General features: G+C 42.3%; 1 protein-coding gene across 1 annotated transcript in view; it reads left to right on the top strand.

Annotated features, from left to right (window-relative positions):
* Positions 1–24,917, top strand: part of mllt10 (MLLT10 histone lysine methyltransferase DOT1L cofactor) — a 66,752-nt gene that overhangs the window by 37,611 nt on the left and 4,224 nt on the right. The window contains 4 exon segments of the mRNA XM_031796553.1: positions 9,999–10,147; positions 19,961–20,078; positions 20,719–20,800; positions 24,870–24,917. The exon segment at positions 24,870–24,917 is cut by the window's right edge and continues 143 nt beyond it. Of these exon segments, the coding sequence (XP_031652413.1) occupies positions 9,999–10,147; positions 19,961–20,078; positions 20,719–20,800; positions 24,870–24,917 (397 nt within the window).

Below are 24,917 nucleotides of genomic sequence, written 5' to 3'. Positions count from 1 at the left end.
GGCTTAACAGAAGGTTGTGCCTACGGCCCAGTACATCACTGGGGCTGAGCTCCCTGACATCCAGGACCTCTAAACCAGGCGGTGTCAGAGGAAGATCCTAAAAATGGTCAAAGTTTAAAGCTACCCAAGTCATAGACTGTTCTCTCTGCTACTGCACTACAAGCAGTACCAATGCACCACGTCTGGAACCAACAGGACCTTGAACCATTTCTACCCCCCAGCCATAAAACTGCTACATAGTTAGTCCGGTTAGCTATTGGTTAACTATTTAACGATCTGCATTTGACCCTTTTTGCACTAACTCTTTTGACTCATCACATACGCTGCTGTTACTGTTTATTATCTATCCCGTTACCTAGTCACTTTATCCCTACCTGTATGTACATATCTAGCTCAATTACCTCGTACCCCTGCACATTGACTCGGTACTGGTACTCTGTGTATATAGCCATGTTATCGTTATTTATTGTATTTGTTCCTCATGTTATTTCTCTTTTTTATTCTGCATTGTTGGGAAGGGCCCGCTAGTAAGTATTTCACTGTTAGTCTACACCTGTTTTTTACGAATAATGTAACAAATCAAATTAGTTTTGATTAGTTGCTATTGAGCTCATATTTGAGAGTTGAGAAATAAAAAGTATATCTACAGAAACTGAGAACATCCTCTCTCCATCTGTGACAACAGGATAGCAGTGTGTTCCCAGCAATTGGATGATTGTATAAAATAAAAAAATCAGAACACTTCTTCCTCTCCTGAAAGGAGAGAGTGGCGCGCTCAACACAGCAGCAGGCCCCAGCGAGACAGGGACAGTCAGGAAGACTTTCATTACAGGAATCATGAGGGTGATGTACTTCACTGTGTGATCAAATCATGATTTTAGTCTCCTATAAATTAGGACGTTTTGAGTGAGGTGAATGAATGTGAAGCCCGCACCGATGTGACCAACACATTTTTAAAAATTGCACAGCCAAGTCACAGGGTCTCAAAATGTGGCTTAGTGGTCACAGTCTGGAACCCTGCCTTGAAGGCTTCTCACTATAGGCATACTCTCTTTTGTTTTAATTCAATGATTGTGTGTGTGAACGTGAGTGTTTGATGGATGGAGGTGAAATGGGGGTTAGATTTGGGCTGAGTTAATGTTTGATAGTACAGAGGGTGTGTGGGTTGAGGTTAATCAGTGCTGGTTAATGTCATCGGGAGGGCAGCTTGGGTTAAAGTGGTCTTCATGTTTTGCAGGACTCCAGCCGTCTGATCTGATGTTGGCTGCGGATCAGTGTAGTAGTATTCTCCCTTGCTTAACCCTCTCTAAACCTGCATACATCTCTCCTGGAGAGACCTGATGACTGGAGACAACCACACACACACCAGGGTTTCCATTAGCTGGCAAAAAAATGTTTAAGCCGTTAAGTAGAACTGCTGCGGCCAAAATGACCGTAAGAAAAAAATTGAAATACCAGTTGATGCTAATACATTTCACCATCATTCTTATCAGTCTATAGGTTAATGTGTATAATTTTGTGGAATTAAATTGGCCTTTGTATAGTCGTTAGTCATCATGCATTTTATTTTTCCAACACAACTATCACAGGCACAGCATACAGAGACAATTTTGGAGCTGTATTTCTCCTAAAGAGTAAAACATATGCTTTTATGAACCCATTCATTGCGCAACCATTCTAAATGCAATCGCGTTAAAAAACGGTTTGGTGCATGATTTAAAAAAAAAAAAAGAAGCTATTTTTATTTCTCAACTGGTAATTTAAACTGCAAGCTCTGACCCAACTTTGCTATTTGGTGATTATTTTGGCATTTATTTGTACTTTATATTCACAAAATGTATCTTCTATCATTTCTTATAACCGACAGGAACTTTTGAACATAAGATCAGCAGTTACCCCAATTCCGACTGACTCATCTGCCCTGGGCTCTTTCTGTAATTCTGACCCAATTGTCGGGGTATCCAAGAGGAAATGCTGGCATTTGTGGCAAGAAATGGGGAATCCTGCCAGGATTAAGGTGAAGGGAAAACCGGCCACCTCTTCCCTCCATTCTATTGGTCACTTGATAAGATGGATGACGTTCGAACGCGGATTTGCTACCAACGGGACTCTCTAAACTGCAATATTCTCTGCTTTTCTGAAGCATGGCTTTTGGACAATGGTTATCCAACTGGATGGATTCTCCATGCACCGAGTGGACAGGACAGTAGAGGAAGGGGAGGCGTGTGCCTCTACATCAACAACAATTTATGTTCTGACTCGAGCACAGTGGTAATATTGACGCCGATTTTAGTTTGTCATCATTTAGACTAATTTCCAAACTTCCATCAACAAGTCTCCTTTGCCTCTCAAGCAAGCATTCAAGGCCCTGGCCTCCCGGGTGGCGCAGTGGTTAAGGGCGCTGTACTGCTGTGCCATCAGAGTCCCTGGGGTCGCGCCCAGACTCTGTCGTAACCGGCCGCGACCGGGAGGTCCGTGGGGCGACGCACAATTTGGCCTAGCGTCGTCCGGGTTAGGGAGGGCTTGGTCGGTAGGGATGTCCTTGTCTCATCGCGCACCAGCGACTCCTGTGGCGGGCCGGGCGCAGTGCGCGCTAACCAAGGTTGCCAGGTGCACGGTGTACCCTCCGACACATTGGTGCGGCTGGCTTCCGGGTTGGATGCTCGCTGTGTTAAGAAGCAGTACGGCTGGTTGGGTTGTGTATCGGAGGACGCATGACTTTCAACCTTCGTCTCCCGAGCCCGTACGGGAGTTGTAGCGATGAGACAAGATAGTAGCTACTACAACAATTGGACACTAAGAAACTGGGGAGAAAAGGGGGTCAAATTCAAAAAACAAAACAAATGCATACACGGCCCTACCTTTTCCACCATTCTGCAAATCAGATCATGACTCCGTACTCCTGCTTCCTGTTTACAAGCAGAAGCTCAAACGGGAAGCACCAGTGCCATTAAGAAATGAATCAGAGATTATGCTACAGGGGTCGGTTTGCTAGCTCTGATTGGAATATGTTCCAAGACTCCCCTGATAACATCGATGTGCTAACCACCTACGTCACCGGCTTCATAACGAAATGCATTGGTGATGTTGTCCCCACCGTGAAGGTTTGCTGCTTCCCCAATTAAAAGCCCTGGATTAAGACCGAAGTTGGTGCTACGGTAAAGGACAGGGCTACCGCACACTGGGCCATCACAGACAGCCCTGATGCTACAACTCAGAATAGGAACAAGTACAGGAAGTTGGCTACGACCTCTGCAGAGTCATCAAAAGGACAATATTGGAATAAAGTGGAGTCATATTTACGCAGGCTCTGACGCCCATCCCATGTGGCAGGGGCTACAGTCCATTACGGATTACAAAAGAAGACCCAGACCCTCTCTACCAGACAAACTCTACACATTTTATGCACCCTTCAACAATAACACCATACCGTGCGTGAAACCAGAGGACTAGATGATCTGGCAGACAGCGCTTGACAGCGCCTCTTCCCCCTCATAAGGTTGAAAACGTTTGGCATGGGGCCTCAAATCCTCAAAGGTTCTGCAGCTGCACCATTGAGAGCATTTCGACTAGCAGCATCACTGCTTGGTATGGCAACAGCACCGCCTTCGATCACATGGAGCTACAGAGGGTGATACAGACAGTTAAGTACATCACTGGGCCGAGCTCCCTGCAATCCAGGACCTCTATATCAGGCAGTGTGAAAAGAAGGCCCGGAAAATGGTTAAGGACTCCAGCCACCCAAGCTATAAACTATTCTCTCTTCTTCCGCACGGAATGTGGTACCGGTGGATCAAGTCTGACACAACCGTTTCTATTCTCAAGCCATAAGACTGCTAAATAGATAACAAAATGGCTACACGGACCATCAAAGTTACCCTTGTATTTATCTCTGCACACTCAGGACTTTACACACTCACACACACTGACACTCGCATACAGTCTTAATTTACGCTGCTGCTACTCTGTTTATCATACATCCTGATGCCTATTCACCTTATCCATATACTTATCTACCTCTTATCACTCCAATATCCCTGCACATTGTAAATATGGTATTGGAACTGACCCTGTTTATAGCTTCTTACTTTCTTCTGTTGTCCTTATTTCTTATTTCTATTTCTTGTAAGGTTTTTTTTCATATTATGAAGCATGTCTTACCTTGCTTCAAAGTAGCCTATAGGCAAACTCCGACCATGGAAACGTGGAGGCAATTATTCATAGGCAGCACGTGATTTACATATTGGGGAAGCTTAAAATTGTTCCTACCATTTGTACTGTTCTTTGTGCCAGTTATGATTTTTATATTCGCATTGTTGTGGAACAGTTTCATTTCAATAATGTTTTTAGTTTCTCAAAATCATTGTCATGTGGTTAATCATAAAAATAAAAATAGACCGTGAGGCCAGTGTTCAGGCGCTAGCACTCATTCAACATTATCAGCACAGAGAAACCAGACACATGCTAATTTCTCACATTAAGCATGAAAAAATTGACATCTCTTAAAATGATTGTTATGAAATAAACCAAAACTTGTTTATCTTAAGTGTAGCAGGTTGTGAACTCTGCAAACAGCGTTCCACTCCAAGAATGAGAAAGGTAAATGACTCACTAATACAGGCATTAACAGAAATTAATGTAACCAAATAATGGGAATTAATGTTACATTTACTACTGGTGACATGTAAAGGGGAATTGATGTAAAAAATAAATAAAACATGTATGAAAGGGAAAACAATTCACACAATGAAACAATGAATGGGCAAGAATTGGCGGGAGACAGCTGAGCCATTCTGGAGAGACTTCCCCTTCTTGTCTCAACATTTTAAATTATACTTAAGACACATTACCTTCACACGTTTTATGCTTTTCACTTACAACCGCAGCTCAATAATTTAAAAGAAACGAATGATCCTCGATTCCTCTCTGGCCATTATGCTTTCTGGTGAAGTATTTTGAAGTATTTTCTTTCTTTCTGTATAGACAGGAGTAATTATATAATTTTGGCATGTTTTTCCATTTACTTCCCTATTTGCATTTACTTCCCGACCACTATTTCTCTCCTGTTCTATTTGTTTTCATCAACCAGGGCCTAAAATGTACTTTTTGGCCCACCAGTCACTGTGGCAGGTAGATGAAAAAAAATCTACCAGCCCAAATGTTTTTTGGCCATAATTACTTTTAACAAAACAAATAATAAATAAAACAGATTACCATGCTTTGTAATGTTTCTATAACAAGACATGTATTAGTAAGAAGTAATGTGGTATATTGTTGAATTTCATTAAAAAAAATTGTGACCTCAGTCTTTTAATCAAAATATCAGAGCCCAAATGTTAAACAGCACCTTTAAGGGTGGGAGGTTACCGTGGTAACGGGGCGATATGTGAGAGATTTGGTATCTGACTAGGGCATCTCTTCGCTATCAGTTGAAGCAGCAGACTCAAACTATCATTTTCAAAAACAACCGAGGTTGTGAACAAAACAATGTAAATAGCCAAGAAACACAAGGACAAAGTCAAATTAGACCAACTTTTATGCCTGTGCACAGCGCCTCCACAAATGAATTTATCAGCACTTCACTCAGTGAGCTCAGCTCCCCTGCCAGGCAGTGTTGTTGTGCGAGGTGGGATATAGGATTATAATTTATTTGTGCAATTAGCAGCTATGAAACAAAACAGCAGAAATAAAGCTACTGCAGTATTCTTCTAACTCTAATGTGCTTATGCTTGACTTTTGAAAATCTTTATTTGCGAATGAAATGCTTGCACTGTAGAGCCCTGCAAATTGACCATGCGCCAAAGTGACTGGTGAAATAGACCTTCTTGCTCGCCAATGCCTAAATCTACCCAATTTTGGCGGGTGTTAATTGTCTGCCCTGATATCAACTTTATTTTATTGTCCAGAAGCCACAGGCAGAATCCTAGTCATATTAGCAACCCGTCCTAGTTGTTGCATCCTTGGATTCCTCCTCTTTCTAAGTTTCTAACATAGAAGTTCCATATATGACAGAGATGAACATTTATCAGGTGCACTGTTTAGAATGTGTTTTCCCAGGTGCGCTATTCAGAATGGAGTTTTCCCAGGTGCGCTTTTCAGAATGGAGTTTTCCCAGGTGCGCTATTCAGAATGGAGTTTTCCCTCATTGCATTTTGGCAAATGTTTCAAAATTATGTTTTATTGGCTGCTTCATTACATTAGTTACATGTTCTGTTAACCTCTCTGGGATCGTTCGGGACGCTAGCGTCCCACCTCGCCAACAGCCAGTGAAATTGCAGGGCGCCAAATCCAAAACAACAGAAATCTCATAATTAAAATTCCTCAACCATACAAGTATTTTACACCATTTTAAATATACACTTCTCGTTAATCCAACCACAGTGTCCAATTTCAAAAAGGCTTTTCGGCGAAAGCAGGACATATCATTATGTTAGGTCAGCAACTAGTCACAGAAAAAATTCTGCCATTTTCCAACCAAAGAGAGGTGTCACAAAAAGCTGAAATATAGATCAAATGAATCACTAACCTTTGACGATCTTCATCAGATGACACTCTCAGGACTCAATGTTACACAATACATGTATGTTTTGTTCGATCAAGTTCATATTTATATCCAAAAACCTCAGTTTACATTGGCGCCATGTTCAGAAATGCCTCCAAAACATCCAGAGAAATTGCAGAGAGCCACATCAAATAACATAAATACTCATCATAAACTTTGATAAAAGATACATGTTTTACATAGAATTAAAGATAAACTTGTTCTTAATGCAACCGCTGTGTCAGATTTCAAAAAAGCTTTATGGAAAAAGCACAATATTCAATAATCTGAGAACAGCGTTCAGCCACAAAAGCAAGCCATACAGCTACCCCCCAAATTGTGGAGTCAACAAAAATCATAAATAGAATTATAAATCTTCACTTACCTTTGCTGATCTTCGTTGGAATGCACTCCCAGGACTCCCACTTCAGCAAGAAATGTTTGTTTTGTACGATTACGTCCATATCTATGTCCAAATACCTCCGTTTTGTTTGCTCGTTTAGTTCACTATTCCAAAGACACAATGCGAGAGCGCATTCCAGAGGAAAGTCAAGAGTTCCATTACAGTTTGTAGAAACATGTCAAATGATGTTTACAATCAAACATTAGGGTATTTTTATAATAAATCTTCAATAATATTCCAACCGGACAATAACGTATTCATTAGAGAGGAAAAAGAAGGAATGGCGCGCGCCCGCGTGACCCCGCAGTAAACCGCTGATTGGCCTCAGCCTAGTCCACTTGTTGAAACAGGTTTTATTCGACAGCCTTCCACAATAGAAGCCTCAAACAACTTTCTAAAGACTGTTGACATCTGCTGGAAGCCCTGGGAAGTGCAATCTGGCCCCATAGACACAGCATATTGGATAGGAAATCACTTAAATTAAACTACAAACCTCAGATTTCCCACTTCCTGGTTGGATTTGTCTCAGGTTTTCGCCTGCCATATGAGTTATGTTATACTCACACACATAATTCAAACAGTTTTAGAAACTTCAGAGTGTTTTCTATCCAATAATACTAATAATATGCATATATTAGCATCTGGGACAGAGTAGCAGGCAGTTTACTCTGGGCACCTTATTCATCCAAGCTACTCAATACTGCCCCCCTGTCACCAAGAAGTTAAGATGCATTTTCATAATCAACATGTGATTTCTGTCATTCTGATCACCGTGGGTGGAAGCCCTAATGGATTATGTACCCAATGCATATGGGTCCGGTAAATTTCTCACGTTGTCCGGCGCTGTATTTTCCTAACGCTAACCCTGACACACACACACATATGTTATTGGAGGCTGAGACGTGGTGGGTCCCTGGCTTGAGAGGGTTACTAGGGGTTGAGGGGTTTCCAGGGGGGATATATGGAGGGGGTGAGGAAAGGTGATGTTGGTAAGTCCTTATTGATCACTTTGATTGATTCCCGATTGGACAGTCCTACGCCAATGCAGCTGAGCTAATAGGGCTGGTCCACACTCACACAGAGCTATGTCTTACTATACTTGTGAGGACTGTTCTCCTTAACCCTAACTCCTAAACCTAGCCCCTAAGCCTAAAATTGTTTTTTAACAAGTGAGGACCGGCAAAATAGTTGTTACTATTCTCGTGAGGAATTCTGGTACTCAAATCAAACTTTATTTGTCACATGCGCCTAATACAACGTGTAGACCTTACTGTGAAATGGATACTTACAAGCCCTTAACCAACAGTTCAGTTCAAGAAGATTTAAGAAAATATTTACCTTGTAGACCAAAGTAAAAAATAATCAAAAGTAACAATAACGAGGCTATATACAGGGGGTACCGGTAACGAGTCAATGTGCAGGGGTACAGGTTAGTCGAGGTAATTTGTACATGTAGGTAGAGGTAAAGTGACTATGCATAGATAATAAACAGTGATTAGCAGCAGTGTACAAATTAAATGTGGGGGTCAATGTAGATAGTCCGGTGTAGATAGTCCGGTGGTCTTATGGCTTGGGGGTAGAAGCTGTTAAGGAGCCTACTTGTGTATACTCACAAGTATAGTAAAACGTGAACACACACCCATCCATCCTTTATTCTGTGTTGTTGATAATGAACTAGGGTTCATAAAAGCATATTCACTACATGTATTCCTGTGTTGACATGATAAATGTAACCCCACCTTTGATGTATTGGCCCAGTGGTAAATGGAGGCTAGCTTTGGGATATGGAAATATGTAGGCTAGGTGTAGCAAAAGGGTAAGGGTAGCAATCTCTACCCCATTTTTTTATTTTTAATTACAAGACTGGCTTATTACTAATGTTAGATTTGTATATAATTTATGATGGCATCAGATTAAGTAGTGTAATTTAGTCAGTTTAGTCTGATTTTAACATTATCTGGTAATTGTGGATTGTCTTTCCAACAATATTGTGTAGGTTAGGAGATGTGTTCTATTGTGTTTGTATGACCTGAGGAGTAGTCTTGGAGTTTCTGCAGTACATGATCTCTCGTTTTCCTTCGTTCTCCATCTTGCACTCTCATGCACAAAGCACTCTTGTTCCTCTAGTGAATATGTGCTGCCCACAGCCATTCAGCCTTTTGTGGGGTGAGGGGGGCCTCTCACTCCTACTCCCCCCTCCCTAGGGGTCACTAAGGGGCAGGGGCAGAGTTTATACCGGTTAAGTGTGTGTGTGTGTGTGTGTGTGTGTGTGTGTGTGTGTGTGTGTGTGTGTGTGTGTGTGTGTGTGTGTGTGTGAAATCAATAAAACAGCAGCAGCAACAACTTAACAGATAGAGGGCATGTGATGGGGGAGGTACATGAATATGAATGGAGCTCCCACCCTCCTTTCCCCCAGTATGAAAAGCTGTGTGTATGTGTGTGATAGAACAATGTGTGAGTCATCAGATTTCTGCTTGTTATTCTGGGTCAGTGGCAGGACAGGTCTCCATCCACTGTGTTTTTAATATGTAGTTGTGTGTTTGTCTACAGCAGGGGTCGGCAACAGGCGGCTGTGGGCCAAATTCGGCCCATAGTTTTTAGTTTTCAGCTAAAGACAATTTTTTATTTAGGAAATCTGTTCCCATGTGTTCACACGCATAAAAATAGACATGATTGTCTCAATCTACTTTAGGTATGAAATTAGTTATTTTCAAAGGCAGTCACTTTTTTTCACCTAAGTTGTGATCAATTTTCAGTGTACAAATTATTTAAAAAATGTTCCGGCCCCATAACTATATACTCTGACAAAAACCAGCCTGCGGCTTAATCTAGTTGCCTATCCCTGGTGTACAGGGTGCATGTGTGAGAATGTGTTTGTTGTTGATTTTGTCCAGCCCACTCGTTCATGGTACCATGCACACACTCACTACTGTACTGCACGCAACTCATATAAACACGAGACAATGAAGATTAGTTTATTTTCATGATTATGAAACAGAATGATGATGATGATAATAAAAGTTATGTTGATGACGGTGATGTCTCTCCTTGTAGGTGCGTTCTCCAGTTGTGACGTGTCGTCAGGGGTGGGACCTGCTCCTATGAGTGGAGCTAACTCTGAGTTGCAACAACCGATGGCCTCCCTAGCTCCTCCTAGTCCCTTCACTGCCACAGCCCCCATGATCAACACGGTCTCCCCCCATGTGAGTACATACACACACCACAGACACAGACTAGGCCCGTGCTGAACAGAGTCAGATCAACATTAATGTCAGAGACCTACTAGTTATATTAAGTTCAAATAGGTTTAGAAAAGGATGAGAGAGGAGTTCTCAGGGCTGTGATGATCATGGCATTTTGGACGATGGTTATTGGGCAGCTAAATGGCAGTGATAACTGTTTGAATAGCAAAACATATAGAGTACCAGTCAAAAGTTTGGACACACCTACTCATTCAAGGGTTTTTCTTTATTTGTACAATTTTCTACATTGTAGAATAATAGTGAAGATATCAAAACTATGGAATCATGTAGTAAGCAGAAAAGTGGTAAACAATCAAAATATATTTTATATTTGAGATTCTTCAAAGTAGCCACCTTTTGCCTTATTGACAAGTTTGCACACTCTTGACATTCTCTCAACCAGCTTCATGAGGAATGCTTTTCCAACAGTCTTGAAGGAGTTCCCACATATGCTAAGCACTTGTTGGCTGCTTTTCCTTCGGCCTGCAAGCTAACTCATCCCAACCCATCTCAATTGGGTTCAGATCGGGTGATTGTGGAGGCCAGGTCATCTGATACAGCACTCCATCACTCTCCTTCTTGGTCAAATAGCCCTTACACAGCCTGGAGGTGTGTTTTGGGTCATTGTCCTGTTGAAAAACAAATTATCGTCCCACTAAGCGCAAACCAGATGGGATGATGTATCGCTGCAGAATGCTGTGGTAGCCATCCTGGTGACTCTCCATGTCACCAGCAAAACACCTTCACACCTCCATGCTTCACGGTGGGAAGCACACACGTGGAGATCATCCGTCCACCTACTCTGCATCTCACAAAGACACGGCAGTTGGAACCAAAAATCTGAAATTTTGACTCATCAGACCAAAGGACAGATTTCCACTGATCTAATCTCCATTGCTTATGTTTCTTGGCCCAAATAAGTATCTTCTTATTATTCGTGTCCTTTAGTAGTTGTTTCTTTCGACCATGAAGGCCTGATTCCCGCAGTCTCCTCTGAACAGTTGCTCTTGAGATGTCTGTTTCTTGAACTCTGAAGCATTTATTTGGGATGCAATTTCTGAGGCTGGTAACTTAAATAAACGTGTCCTCTGCAGCAGAGGTAACTCTAGGTCTTCCTTGCCTGTGGCAGTCCTCATGAGAGCCAGTTTCATCATGAAGCTTAATGGTTTTTGCGACTGCACTTGAAGAAACTTTCAAAGTTCCTGACATTTTCTTGATTCACTGACCTTCATTTCTTAATATAATGATGGACTGCCATTTCACTTTGCTTATTTGAGCTGTTCTTGCCATAATATGGACTTAGCGCTATTGGTAAAAGACCATCTTCTATAAACCAAGCCTACCTTGTCACAACACAACTGATTGGCTCAAATGCATTAAGAAGGAAATACATTTCACACCTGTTAATTGAAATGGATTCCAGGTGTCTACCTCATGAAGCTGGTTGAGAGAATGCCAAGACTCCTCACAAGTCCTCAACTGGCATCTTCATTAAATCGTACCCGCAAAACACCAGTCTCAACGTCAACAGTGAAGAGGCAACCCCAGGATGCTGGCCTTTCACTTTGGTCAATCTTAATCAGTCCAAACAATTCAAATTCTTACTTTCCAATTAACTTCCCATTCCCTTTGTTACCTTCACTAGTCTACACATCTCTGTTTCCTTTAACTCAAAAGCCCTCTCAATCACCATCATACTCTACCTCTATCTTTCTGTCTAACATTTGCTCTACCAGGTGAACAAAAGGTTTGAAATTACAGTCAAAACAAACATGATAACTTCTGGTCACAGGGAGGCCACTTTAATTACTCGTGACTAGGGTTGCAAAGTGTCAGAAATTTTCCATGGGAGTTAAGCCCAGGAATTTGGGGAATTTTGCTTAAATTCATAGAAAAAGTTAGCTTATAACAGTGACCTTTTTTATGGGATACACAAGGCAATGCTAGGTCTTGTGGGGTGTTTTGGTTAAACTATCCCCAATTCAATGGAATTGCAACCCTCTGCATGCACAGTGCATTCTTCCATCACATGGTCAGCTGATTGTTAAGATCTTGCACACTAATGAGATGCTATTGAGCCCAAACTACTACACTGTGTGAGCCAAGGACTACATGCTTTCTTGTAAGTTTTGATTACAATACTGGATGGGGTGAAATATATTTTGTAAGACATTTTTTTTTGTTGTTAACTAGTAAATAGTAGCCTACAGCAAAGTGTGTTTAAATAATTTCTAACTTGTTAACAATTTCTGCTTGTTAGTTTTTTCTACCATGTGGGTTTTTAGCTTGCTTGAGCCTGCTAACTGAGTGTTAATTCACCTGTTTATACATGTTTCATGTTTATACATGTTTCATGTTTAAATAACTCCTTTGTAAGATAAATGTTTTATCTAACTGCTTAACTACACTGCTCAAAAAAATAAAGGGAACACTAAAATAACACATCCTAGATCTGAATGAATGAAATATTCTGATTAAATACTTTTTTCTTTACATAGTTGAATGTGCTGACAACAAAATCACACAAAAAGTATCAATGGAAATCAAATGTATCAACCCATGGAGGTCTGGATTTGGAGTCACATTCAAAATTAAAGTGGAAAACCACACTACAGTCTGATCCAACTTTGATGTTGGATCAATGTAGTCCCAATACCATCCGCAAAGGATAAAAGTGGACTTTTAATTCTGGTTACATTCAATACCAACACTTTTCTACGAGAAGTGTTGTCTGTTGACAAGAGACTTGTACTTGTTTAAATGTTTAAAAAAAAATATATATATATGATTTGATTTTCTACGAGAAGTGTTGTCTGTTGACAAGAGACTTGTACTTGTTTAAATGTAAAAAAAATATATATATATGATTTGAGGACATTTCTGACCGTTTGAGCAGACACCTCCGCCTGCTGGAGGTCATTTTGCAGGGCTCTGGCAGTGCTCCTCCTGCTCCTCCTTGCCCAAAGGCGGAGGTAGCGGTCCTGCTGCTGGGTTGTTGCCCTCCTACGGCCTCCTCCAGTCTCCTGGTAGCGCCTCCATGCTCTGGACACTACGCTGACAGACACAGCAAACCTTCTTGCCACAGCTCGCATTGATGTTCCATCCTGGATGAGCTGCACTACCTGAGCCACTTGTGTGGGTTGTAGACTCCGTCTCATGCTACCACTAGAGTGAAAGCACCGCCAGCATTCAAAAGTGACCAAAACATCATCCAGGAAGCATAGGAAATGAGAAGTGGTCTGTGGTCACCACCTGCAGAACCACTCCTTTATTGGGGGTGTCTTGCTAATTGCCTATAATTTCCACCTGTTGTCTATTCCATTTGCACAACAGAATGTGAAATTGATTGTCAATCAGTGTTGCTTCCTAAGTGGACAGTTTGATTTCACAGAAGTGTGATTGACTTGGAGTTACATTGTGTTGTTTAAGTGTTCCCTTTATTTTTTTGAGCAGTGTATTTATCTGTACATGGAATTGTATTTGTTTTGTTTTTTTATTCGTTTTGTTCTCATCTTTCCAGTAAAATGCAACGGGCACTATCTGATGTGTGGAGACATTTCACTGCAGCTGTACACAGAAAAGCTGTGTACATTTGCAAATACTGTGCCAAAACATATGTGAAGAATGCAACAAAGATGCAGAAGTGCATAAAGTTCCCTCAGCGCCCACAACAAGAAAACTCTGTCAAAAGTCCCTCTACTTCTATTCGAGGTGAAAATTATGAATCCGACACCTTATCGATAGCAACAGCTCATGGTCCTCCTGGAATCAGAAGTGTTTTGACTCAATGGAGGAACGTAGTCCGAGAAATGCTAATAAATGTCTTGCTCGAGCTGTGTATGCAACTGGTTCACCTCTGATGCTCACAGGCAATGTGTATTGGAAGAGATTTCTGAATGTTTTTCGCCCAGCATACACCCCTCCAGCCAGACATGCTTTATCTACTCATTTGCTGGATGCAGAGTTCAACAGAGTTCAAGTGAAGGTCAAGAAAATCATAGAGAAAGCAGACTGTATTGCAATCATCTCTGATGGGTGGTCAAATGTTCGTGGCAAGGAATAATTAACTACATCTCCATCCCTCAACCAGTATTCTACAAGAGCACAGACACAAGGGACAACAGACACACCGGCCAGCAGATGAGCTGAAAGCAGTCATCAATGACCTTGGACCACAGAAGTTATTTGCACTGGTGACAGACAATGCTGCGAACATGAAGGCTGCTTGGTCTAAAGTGGAGGAGTCCTACCCTCACATCACATTGGCTGTGCTGCTCATGCATTGAATCTACTCCTCAAGGATATCATGGCACTGAAAACAATGGATACATTCTACAAGAGAGCCAAGGAAATGGTTAGGTATGTGAAGGGTCATCAAGTTATAACAGCAATCTACCTCACCAAGCAAAGTGAGAATAAGAGCACCGCATTGAAGCCGCCCAGCAACACCTGTTGGGGTGATGTTGACGTCATGTTGACAGTCTCCTGGAGGGGAAGGAGTCTCTCCAAGAAATTACCATATCACAGTCTGCTGATATGGACAGCCCCATCAAGAGCATCCTCCTGGATGATGTATTTTGGGAGAGAGTGGTAAGCAGCCTGAAACTCCTGAAACCTATAGCAGTAGCCATTTCGCGAATTGAGACAATGCCATCCTGTCTGATTTTCAGACTCTGCTTGCAGATGTAAGAGAAGAAATCCATACTGCCCTGCCCACTTCACTGTTGCTCCAAGCAGAGGAAACGGCAGTTCCGAAATACATCAAAAAGCGTGAAGATTTCTGCCTGAAGCCCATACACGCTGCAGTGTACATGTTGGACCCCAAGTATGCTGGCAAGAGCATCCTGTCTGGTGCAGAGATCAACAAGGCCTATGGTGTCATCACTACTGTGTCTCGCCACCTTGACCTGGATGAGGGCAAGGTTCTTGGCAGTTTGGCGAAGTACACTTCCAAGCAAGGCTTTGAGATGGAGATTCAATATGGCAGTCATGCCAATATATCTCATCAGCCACCTGTTGGAAGGGACTTTGTGGATCTGAGGCTCTTTCCCCTGTTGCCTCCATCATCCTCCAAATCCCACCATTGGCCGCCTCAGAGCGCAACTGGTCCTTGTTTGGGAACACACACACCAAAGCACTCAACAGGCTGACCAATACAACGGTTGAAAAATTGGTGGCCATCCGGGCAAATTTGAGGCTTTTTGAGCCTGACAACGAGCTGTCCCCAACAGGGTTGGAACGTGACAGTAAAGATGAGGCCTCAGAGTCTGATGTTCAAGAGTTGGACATTGAGGAGGTTTAGGGAGAAGACATGGAAGCCTGAGAGGAAGACAACCAAGCTTTCGTTTCTAGACTATCAGATGCATGTTGAAAACGTTTTTTGGGAGATGCAATGGATCATTGGGGATCATTCAATATTCCCTTTCTTTTGTTGTTCAGTGAAAATCATCCCATGTGAAGAGTTAACTTCTCTAGGATAGGGGGCAGCATTCAGAATGTTGGATGAAAAGTGTGCCAAAATTAAACTGCCTGCTACTTGGGCCCAGAAGATATTATATGCATATAATTGGTAGATTTTGATAGAAAACACTCTAAAGTTTCCAAAACTGTTCAAATAATGTCTGTGAGTATAACAGAACTGATTTGGCAGGCGAAAACCTGAGAAAGATCCATTCAGGAAGTAGGATTGTTTTTGGTTTTGTAGTTTTCTATTCAATGCCATTACAGTATCCATTGACTTAGGACTCAAATTGCAGTTCCTATGCCTTCCACTAGATGTCAAGTCTTTAGAAATTGTTTCAGGCTTGTATTCTGAAAAATGAGGGAGTAAGAGCAGTCTGAATGAGTGGACCCTGCCGTGTCACAGAGCTTTTTCATGCGCGCGGCCACCAAGAGAGTGCCTTTCTTGTTTACCTTTTATATTGACTACGTTATTGTCCGGGTGAAATATTATCGATTATTTAGGCTAATAACAACCTGAGGATTGATTATAAACATCGTTTGACATGTTTCTATGAACTTCACGGATACAATTTAGATTTTTTTTGTCTGCCTGGTTACTGTTTGTAATGATTTGTCTGCTTGGCGATGTTCTCAAATAGTCTTAACTAATTTAATTAAAGTTCAATTCGTAACCTAATTTAAAAAAAATTCTATTGGAAGGATTTAATCATTTGCGTTTGTCTACTTATGATAAGGTAAAAGGTTTATGTTTCTCTCTCCATATGCTATTGTAAATATATCCAATGCAAAAAAAAACATCTGCATTTAAATGGTATTAATATTAATTTCCATATATTCCTGTTAATTCCCATGGAAAGTTTTCACCTCTGAATATTCCCCAAAATGTGCAACCCTACTCGTGACCCCTCCCTTTTCCCAATTCTATAAATCTATTTTTGAGGAAGACAGAATAGTGTCTCACAAGATTAAAACCTCTAGGGTTTTCCTGAGTCTGCGAGGAATGTATGTTTGTGCCAAAAAATACACATGGTTCCTACTCGATCGGGTGTAATGTGCTTCGTGATTTCCGAAATCAAAACCCCCAAATATATGTTATCTCTTGTTTCACTGGTTGTACTTTCCAATATGATGTCTTGTGACCGTGCTCTACCAAATAGTTTACTAATGTGGTGATGTCTGGCATGAGTTTCCTCATCTCTTTTTACGCAAATAAGAAATCACTACATACTGTATCAACACAGACCCCCTTAAATGTACACCCTTTTAGCGATTGTTTTAATTCTCACAAGAATTATCCAACTATTCAATTATCCCAAAATTATTTCCATCGTAATGTAAAATTATCCGGGCATTGTTACTGGTCCCATGTTCAAAGACATGGGTAGTAGTCGTATCACTTTTGATTCTGCCCGTGTCACCAATAAATATAATACTTTTCCCGTCATAAATTTAGCTAGTGGTGCCCCTCTACACTCAATTTTCAAATGACCAATGGCCCAACACACCGCTAATAAACCATACTAATATACACTACCGTTCCAAAGTTTGGGGTCCCTTAGAAATGTCCCAAAATTTTTGTCCATTAATTAAATACAGTGTAGACATTGTTAATGTTGTAAATAACTGTTGTAGCTGGGAGGGATGATTTTTAATGGAATATCTACATAGGCGTACAGGCCCATTATCAGCAACCATCACTGTGTTCCAATGGCTTTTCCCATGTTCTTAAAAGCGTTGGTGACTTACTGTGCTGCTGGCAACAATTTTTATTTTACGTTAAATTTTATGTTATTTTCCCCCGACATTTACTGACAACGTCCATATTCAACGGGTGTTGAGCGTTTGTAAATTCATCTGTTATTCTGCACTCTGGTACATTCAGATGAGTGCTCTGAAATCCGAGCAGATAGCCTGAGTGAATTCACGAAGCACCCAAATTAACAATTTCCGATGAGAATACACAATGACTATACCATTTAGGTAAGAATGACGTAAATAATGAAGTCAATACACTTTGGGTAGTTAGATGGCATATATTTAATATACTAGAAAGTTTGATGTATTAGTAGCCAATGAACGTTAGGTAGCTAACATATATTACCGGTACATACTGCTGTAATGATATGCTATGCGGATCATAAGGATAGCGTAACTAACAAATTGTCATAATTAGTTAAAGCAATGGATTTATATCCGCTCTCGCATATTTCCCGTCAGCAGGGAAATGCTGCCCAGTTTTATCCATGATTGGATTTTTTCCATATTCGAGCTGAATTGGTAGAATACTCTTGTGCATATTTTAGTGGCTCTATGGTTTTGCTATAGTTTTACCTCTTCCTGACCATGTGTTTAGATTTACTCACTCACAGCTCTACTCACTCACTGCTCTTAATTCTAAGGTAGTGATACCCAATTCCCCAGAATGTAGTTATGGTGTTTGTGCCTTTTAATTGGTAACGGTTTTGATACCTTGTATTAGAAACAATACTGGAACTTCTGCCAATTTTATTACTGGAGGATGTGTTCCTTTATTCGATCACACTGTGCAGCCAGTCGGGCTGATAAGGTCAATCATCCATCCATAATATAAATCTCTCATCAATACACACACTCAGGAAACAAAAACGGACACACAAAACAAACCGTATTTGGTTAGGAACGTCTTCCTTTCTTGTAATTTGAAAAGAGTGATTTCTTCTCCATCTAAATATATTTGAACCAGACGAGCTAAATCACTTCTATGCTCGCTTCGAGGCAAGCAACACTGGGGCATGCATGAGAGCATCAGCTGTTCCGGACGACTGTGTAATTGCTCTCTCCGTAGCCGACGTAAGACCTTTAAACAGGTCAACATACACAAGGCTGCGGGGCCAAACGGATTACCAGACAAAAGGAACACTTATGTGCGAATGCTATTCAATGGCTACAGCTCAGCATTCAACACCATAGTACCCTTAAAGCTCATCACTGAGCTAAGGATCCTGGGACTAAACACCTCCCTCTGCAACTGGATCCTGGACTTCCTGACGGGCCGCCCCCAGGTGGTGAGGGTAGGTAGAAACACTTCTGCCACGCTGATCCTCAACACTGGAGCTCCCCAGCGGTGCGTGCTCAGTCCCCTCCTTGTCAAAGACCCCAGTCATAGACTGTTCTCTCTACTACCGCATGGCAAGCGGTACCAGAGTGCCAAGTCTAGGACCAAAAGGCTTCTCAACAGTTTTTACCCCTAATCCATAAGACTCCTGAACAGGTAATCAAATGGCTACCCGGACTATTTGAATTGTGTGACCCGCCCCCCCAACCCCTCTTTTTACGCTGCTGCTACTCTCTGTTTATCATATATGCATAGTCACTTTAACTATGCATTCATGTACATACTACCTCAATTGGGCCGACCAACCAGTGCTCCCGCCCATTGGCTAACCAGGCTTTCTGCATTGTCTTTGCTACAACAAAGACATAAAGACATAATGTGCACAACCTGTCACAGAACAGGATTTTCTATGATGTTCAAAAGAAATTCAGTCTCACCCTTAATTTATTTTGTCTGTTCAGAATGGCGTATCCACTCAATGACGCTCCCTGCCTGTCCGAGGCGGGTCCTTTCCTGCCCCGTTTTAGTCGGCATGTGGGCTCCCTTGCTCGCAGTTAACCTCGGTCTCCTCCGGCGCAATCAGCAAGCAGCGTTAGCCATCCCATCCTCGTCGCCAAATTGTGATAGCAATTCTGTAGGGAGAGAGAGACTGCAGATTCTTTCAAACAACAATTTTATAAGATTTGCAAAAATGAAACAATCAACAATCAACCATCACCAAGAATGTTTGAGTTGAAAGCTTAACAGTTGGGTCTCTGCTTTTATAGAAAAATTCTTCTTGCTTGTATATGTAGCAGTCAGCAGATCATGTGAAAAGGTAATTAGTTGTCTGTGCAGATTTAAGATGGCATGAGGTTGATAGCCCGAGGGCTCAGCCATCTAACTGCATTCACAACAACAAACACTATATTGTACTCCTTTCTGCAAGTTTCCATGCATGTGACTTCCTGTAAATAGTAAACCCACAGGATGTCACATGCTGCGGTTGCACCCAAACATCTCTTACCTATACGCCCAGTGTTATGACTAAGTCACACCAAGACAAGTTTAGAAAGGTTAGAAAAACACTAGCATATAACAAGAGACTATTCTTTAAGCGGTAAAACACGGGATAGCATGACTAATGATGTCATTTTCCACCACAGTCTTCACTTGTGTTACCAACTCCATCCAGTCATCCTCAATGTATTGTAACTGAGACTATTTTGTCCCTGCAGGTGAGTGGGTTACCAGGTCCAGTGTTCAACATGGCTCCCTCCCACATGTTTGGAAACCGACTCAACCCTAACTCTGCCATGGCTGCCCTCATCGCACAGTCTCAAGCTTCCCCCGCAGGTTGGCACCTGTGTGTGTGCTCGCTCGCGTGTGTTTGACCATGAATAGACCACGGTCTACAGAGGGTTCAGAGGTCAAAACACCAACTGACCCACTGCTCGGGTTACGTCACACACTCACATGCATACACACATACAGCGCTTAGTGACCGGGGAGTGGGTGGTGAAGGTGGTGTACATATGGGGGTAGTGGGAGGAAGGGGAGAACAGTGGGGGAGGAGTGGGATAAATAAAGGGGGAGGGTCAGGAGAAAAGGGGGGAATAAAGTGTTTCCTGGTGTTTCAGTACTGCCTGCAGCCATTGGTCCTAGGGGTTAACTATATTGTGACTGACCGTAGGTGTGTGTGTTCTTTTGAATGACAGGCTGCTGGTGGAAGAATGGAAAGGGTTAAAAATAAAGGAAAAGAAAAGAGGGGAAGGTTGTCTTAAGTAGAGGCGAGTGCATGCTGGTGTGTGTTTGCGTGTGTCTTTGCACATGTGTTTGTGTGTGCATGTGTGATTTATTACTCTCGTAGAGGAAAATTAAAAGAGACGTCTGGCCTGGAGGGAGAAGAGCGAGATAGCGAGAGAAAGTGTGTGTGTGCAAGAGAGAGACACACAATCACAGTGTGGTAAGTGTGTTATTTACTGTGTGTGTGTAGATCAGGAGGTAGGAGATGGAAACAGCATTGCAGCTCCAGGCTTCTCCAGACGAGCCTCTCCCAAGACCACCCTCTGTCCGCGGTAAGTACACACACATATTTTCTCCCTTTTCCCCACACACACTCCCCCTATTACCAGTGAGCCCTTATTTACATTCCACACAAAAATCTCTCTGCCCATCCCCCATTTCTCTCCCTCCCACAAACACACTCTGGTTCTGGTCTTTCCCCCCCCCCCCCCCCCCCCCCCCCCCCATGAAGGCGTTTCTCTCTCCACCCATAAAGGCGTTTCTCTCTCCACCCATAAAGGCGTTTCTCTCTCCACCCATAAAGGCGTTTCTCTCTCCACCCATAAAGGCGTTTCTCTCTCCACCCATAAAGGCGTTTCTCTCTCCACCCATAAAGGCGTTTCTCTCTCCACCCATAAAGGCGTTTCTCTCTCCACCCATAAAGGCGTTTCTCTCTCCACCCATAAAGGCGTTTCTCTCTCCACCCATAAAGGCGTTTCTCTCTCCACCCATAAAGGCGTTTCTCTCTCCACCCATAAAGGCGTTCTCTCTCCAAGGCGTTCCACCCATAAAGGCGTTTCTCTCTCCACCCATAAAGGCGTTTCTCTCTCCACCCATAAAGGCGTTTCTCTCTCCACCCATAAAGGCGTTTCTCTCTCCACCCATAAAGGCGTTTCTCTCTCCACCCATAAAGGCGTTTCTCTCTCCACCCATAAAGGCGTTTCTCTCTCCACCCATAAAGGCGTTTCTCTCTCCACCCATAAAGGCGTTTCTCTCTCCACCCATAAAGGCGTTTCTCTCTCCACCCATAAAGGCGTTTCTATCTCTCTCCACCCATAAAGGCGTTTCTATCTCTCTCCACCCATAAAGGCGTTTCTATCTCTCTCCACCCATAAAGGCGTTTCTATCTCTCTCCACCCATAAAGGCGTTTCTATCTCTCTCCACCCATAAAGGCGTTTCTATCTCTCTCCACCCATAAAGGCGTTTCTATCTCTCTCCCCCCACAGGCTTCAGGTCTGCACTTTCTTTTCTTTTTGCTCGTTTGCATTTTTTTTGCATTTTTCTCTGTTTTTATGGTGACTAGCATGTGTGTGGATGTCTGGGAAAGGGATGTGTGTGGAGCGATGGGTGTTTTGGACACTTTTACACACTTTGTGGGATGGGTAGTTGAAATCAACAAGATACTACTTTCAATATTTCTGGATGTTTTACAGTGCATTCGGAAAGTATTCAGACCCCTTCCCTCAGGTGCATCCTGTTTCCGTTGATCGTCCTTGAGATCAGGGAGGTTCTTGATCAGGGAGGTGACCAAGAACCCAATGGTCACTGACAGAGCTCCAGAGTTCCTCTGTGGAGATGGGAGAACCTTCCAGAAGGAGAACCATCTCTGCAGCACTCCATCAATCAGGCCTTTATTGTAGAGTGGCCAGAAGGAAGCCACTTCTCAGTAGAAGGCACATGGCATCCACTTGGAGTTTCCGAAAGGCCCCTAAAGCCTGGGAGAAACTCCCTAATACAGTTTGCCAAGCTTGTAGCGTCATACCCAGGAAGATTCAAGGCTGAAAAGTTGCTTCAAAAAAGTACTGAGTAAAGGGTCTGAATGATTATGTAAATGTGATATGTCTGTTTCTTTTTATTTTTTTTGCACCCAAAAAATAGTTTTTGCTTTGTTATTAAATCAAATGTTATTTGTCATATGTGCCGAATACAACCGGTGTAGACCTTACAGTGAAATGCTTACTTACGAACCCCTAACCAACAATGCAGTTTTAAAATATGTGCGGGGGCACCGGTTACTTGAGGTAATATGTACATGTAGGTTGAGTTATTAAAGTGACTATGCATAGATGGTAAAAACAGAGAGTAGCAGAGGGGGAGAGGATCAATGGGGTATTGTGTGTAGATTGATGAGAATTATTATATTTTTTTACCTTTTATTTAACTAGGCAAGTCAGTTAAGAACAAATTCTTATTTACAATGACAGCCTAGGAACAGTGGGTTAACTGTCTTGTTCAGGGTCAGAACGACAGATTTGTACCTTGTCAGCTGCCCCCAGAATAAGGCTGTAACGTAACAAAATGTGGAAAGGTCCAGGGGTTTGAATAATTTCAGAATACACTGTAAATAGATAGTACTATGTATAACTGCATAATGGAATCTGCTCTCTGTATAAGATATATATATTTTTTTAAATAGGAAAACACAGGATCTGGTCAGAGTGCACTACCTGACCATAAGTATTTGGATACCAGGCGATTCCAGGCTGTATCACAACCGGACATGATTGGGAGTCCCATAGAGCGATGCACAATTGGCCCAGCGTCGTCCGGGTTAGGGTCTGGCCCGGGGTTGGCCATCATTGTAGCCTAGTGATTAGATATTTGGACAAGTAACCGAAAGGTTGCAAGATAGAATCCGAGCTAACAAGATAAAATCGTTCTGCCCCTGAACAAGGCAGTTAACCCACTGTTCCTAGGCCGTCATTGAAAATAAGAATTTGTTCTTAACTGACTTGCCTAGTTAAATAAAGGTTCAATCAAATCAAATTAAAACATCCCAAAGGTGTTTGATGGGGTTGAGGTCATGGCTCTGTGCAGAACAGTCAAGTTCTTCCACACCGATCTCGACAAACCATTTCTGTATGGACCTGGCTTTCTGCACGGGGCATTGTCATGCTGAAACAAGAAAGGGCCTTCCCCGAACTGTTGCCGCAAAGTTGGAACCACAGAATCGTGTAGAATGTCATTGTATGCTGTAGCATTAAGATTTCCCTTCACTGGAACTAAGGGGCCTAGTGCGAACCATGAAAAACAGCTCCAGACCGTTATTCCTCCTCCACCAAACTTTACAATTTGCACTATGCATTTGGGCAGGTAGTGTTCCTTTGTCTTTCGCCAAACCCAAATGTGTCCGTCAAACTGCCAGATGGTGAAGCGTGATTCATCACTCCAGATAACACGTTTCCACTGCTCCAGAGTCCAATGGTGCCGATCTTTACACCACTCCAGCCGACGCTTGGCATTGCGCATTGTGATCTTAGGCTTGTGTGCGGCAGCTCGGCCATGGAAACCCATTGGTAGTGAGTGTTGCAACCGAGGACAGACTATTTGTATGTGCTTCAGCACTCGGCGGTCCTGTTCTGTGATCTTGTGTGGCCTACCACTTCGCGGCTGAGCCGTTGTTGCTCCTAGATGTTTCAGCTCTAGCAGGGCAGAAATGTGATAAACTGACATTTTGGAAAGGTGGCATCATATGACAGACCCACGTTGAAAGTCACTGAGCGCTTCAGTAAGGCCATTATACTGCCAATATTGTCTATGGCGATTGCATGGCTGTATGCTTGATTTTAAACACCTGTTTGCAAACGGGTGAGGCTGAATCCACAAATTTTAAAGGGGTATCCATATATATATATATATAGTGTATGTTGGCTTTATTCAGTGCCAAAATATTTTTCTTAACCAACAGGAGGACTCTGTATGATGTGGTTCTTTAGCGTCTTATGTGGAGAGTGGCTTCACTCCTGCTTTGTATTCACTTGTGTGTTCTTGTCTTGACGTCACTTTTCCGAACGCTTTTCCGGCATGGCTTCTTCAGTCATTCATATTAATTATAAAAATGCAAATGAAAAGTGCAATGTCATGTTGGTACTTTTATTTGAAAGGATGAAACAAATCAGAATATTTAAAAGCAACCTAATATTATAATCTTTCTTTTAAGAAGAAAAAGGTTTCCTTCAGTTTGCTCCAAAAGGGAGAAAATATTTGCTAATTGAACTTTTCCAATAAGTGGTTTGTGTGTGTGTGTGTGTGTGTGTGCGCCAACGAGGAGTCCGATGGAATGGTAAAAAGGCCCTCCCTCTGTTTGTTTATTATTCCAGAACCATGAAGTTCTCTCCTGACTCTTTTTCCTCCCTATCTTCTGTCTCTCTTTCACTCATCAGTGTCTCAACTCACACAGTGATTTACTGCACCATGGGTGCCTACCACACACACCTTTCTCTCTCTCTCTCACTCACTCACTCACTCACTCACGGACAAATTGATTTGACATTCTCCATGTTTGTTTGGTGCTATGTTTGGTTGTTAATATCCTTTTTTTTTCTTCTCTCTTTCACTCATCCATCCCTCTCTCCCTCCAGTTCTCCTCTCGGTGGGCTGCAGATCCGGTATGACCCAGGAGGGTCGTT

This window comes from Oncorhynchus kisutch, linkage group LG18, assembly GCF_002021735.2.
Source record: "Oncorhynchus kisutch isolate 150728-3 linkage group LG18, Okis_V2, whole genome shotgun sequence".
NCBI lineage: Eukaryota > Metazoa > Chordata > Actinopteri > Salmoniformes > Salmonidae > Oncorhynchus > Oncorhynchus kisutch.
The sequence above is the reverse complement of the archived record's forward strand: the minus strand, read 5'-3'. Positions and strand labels throughout refer to the sequence as shown.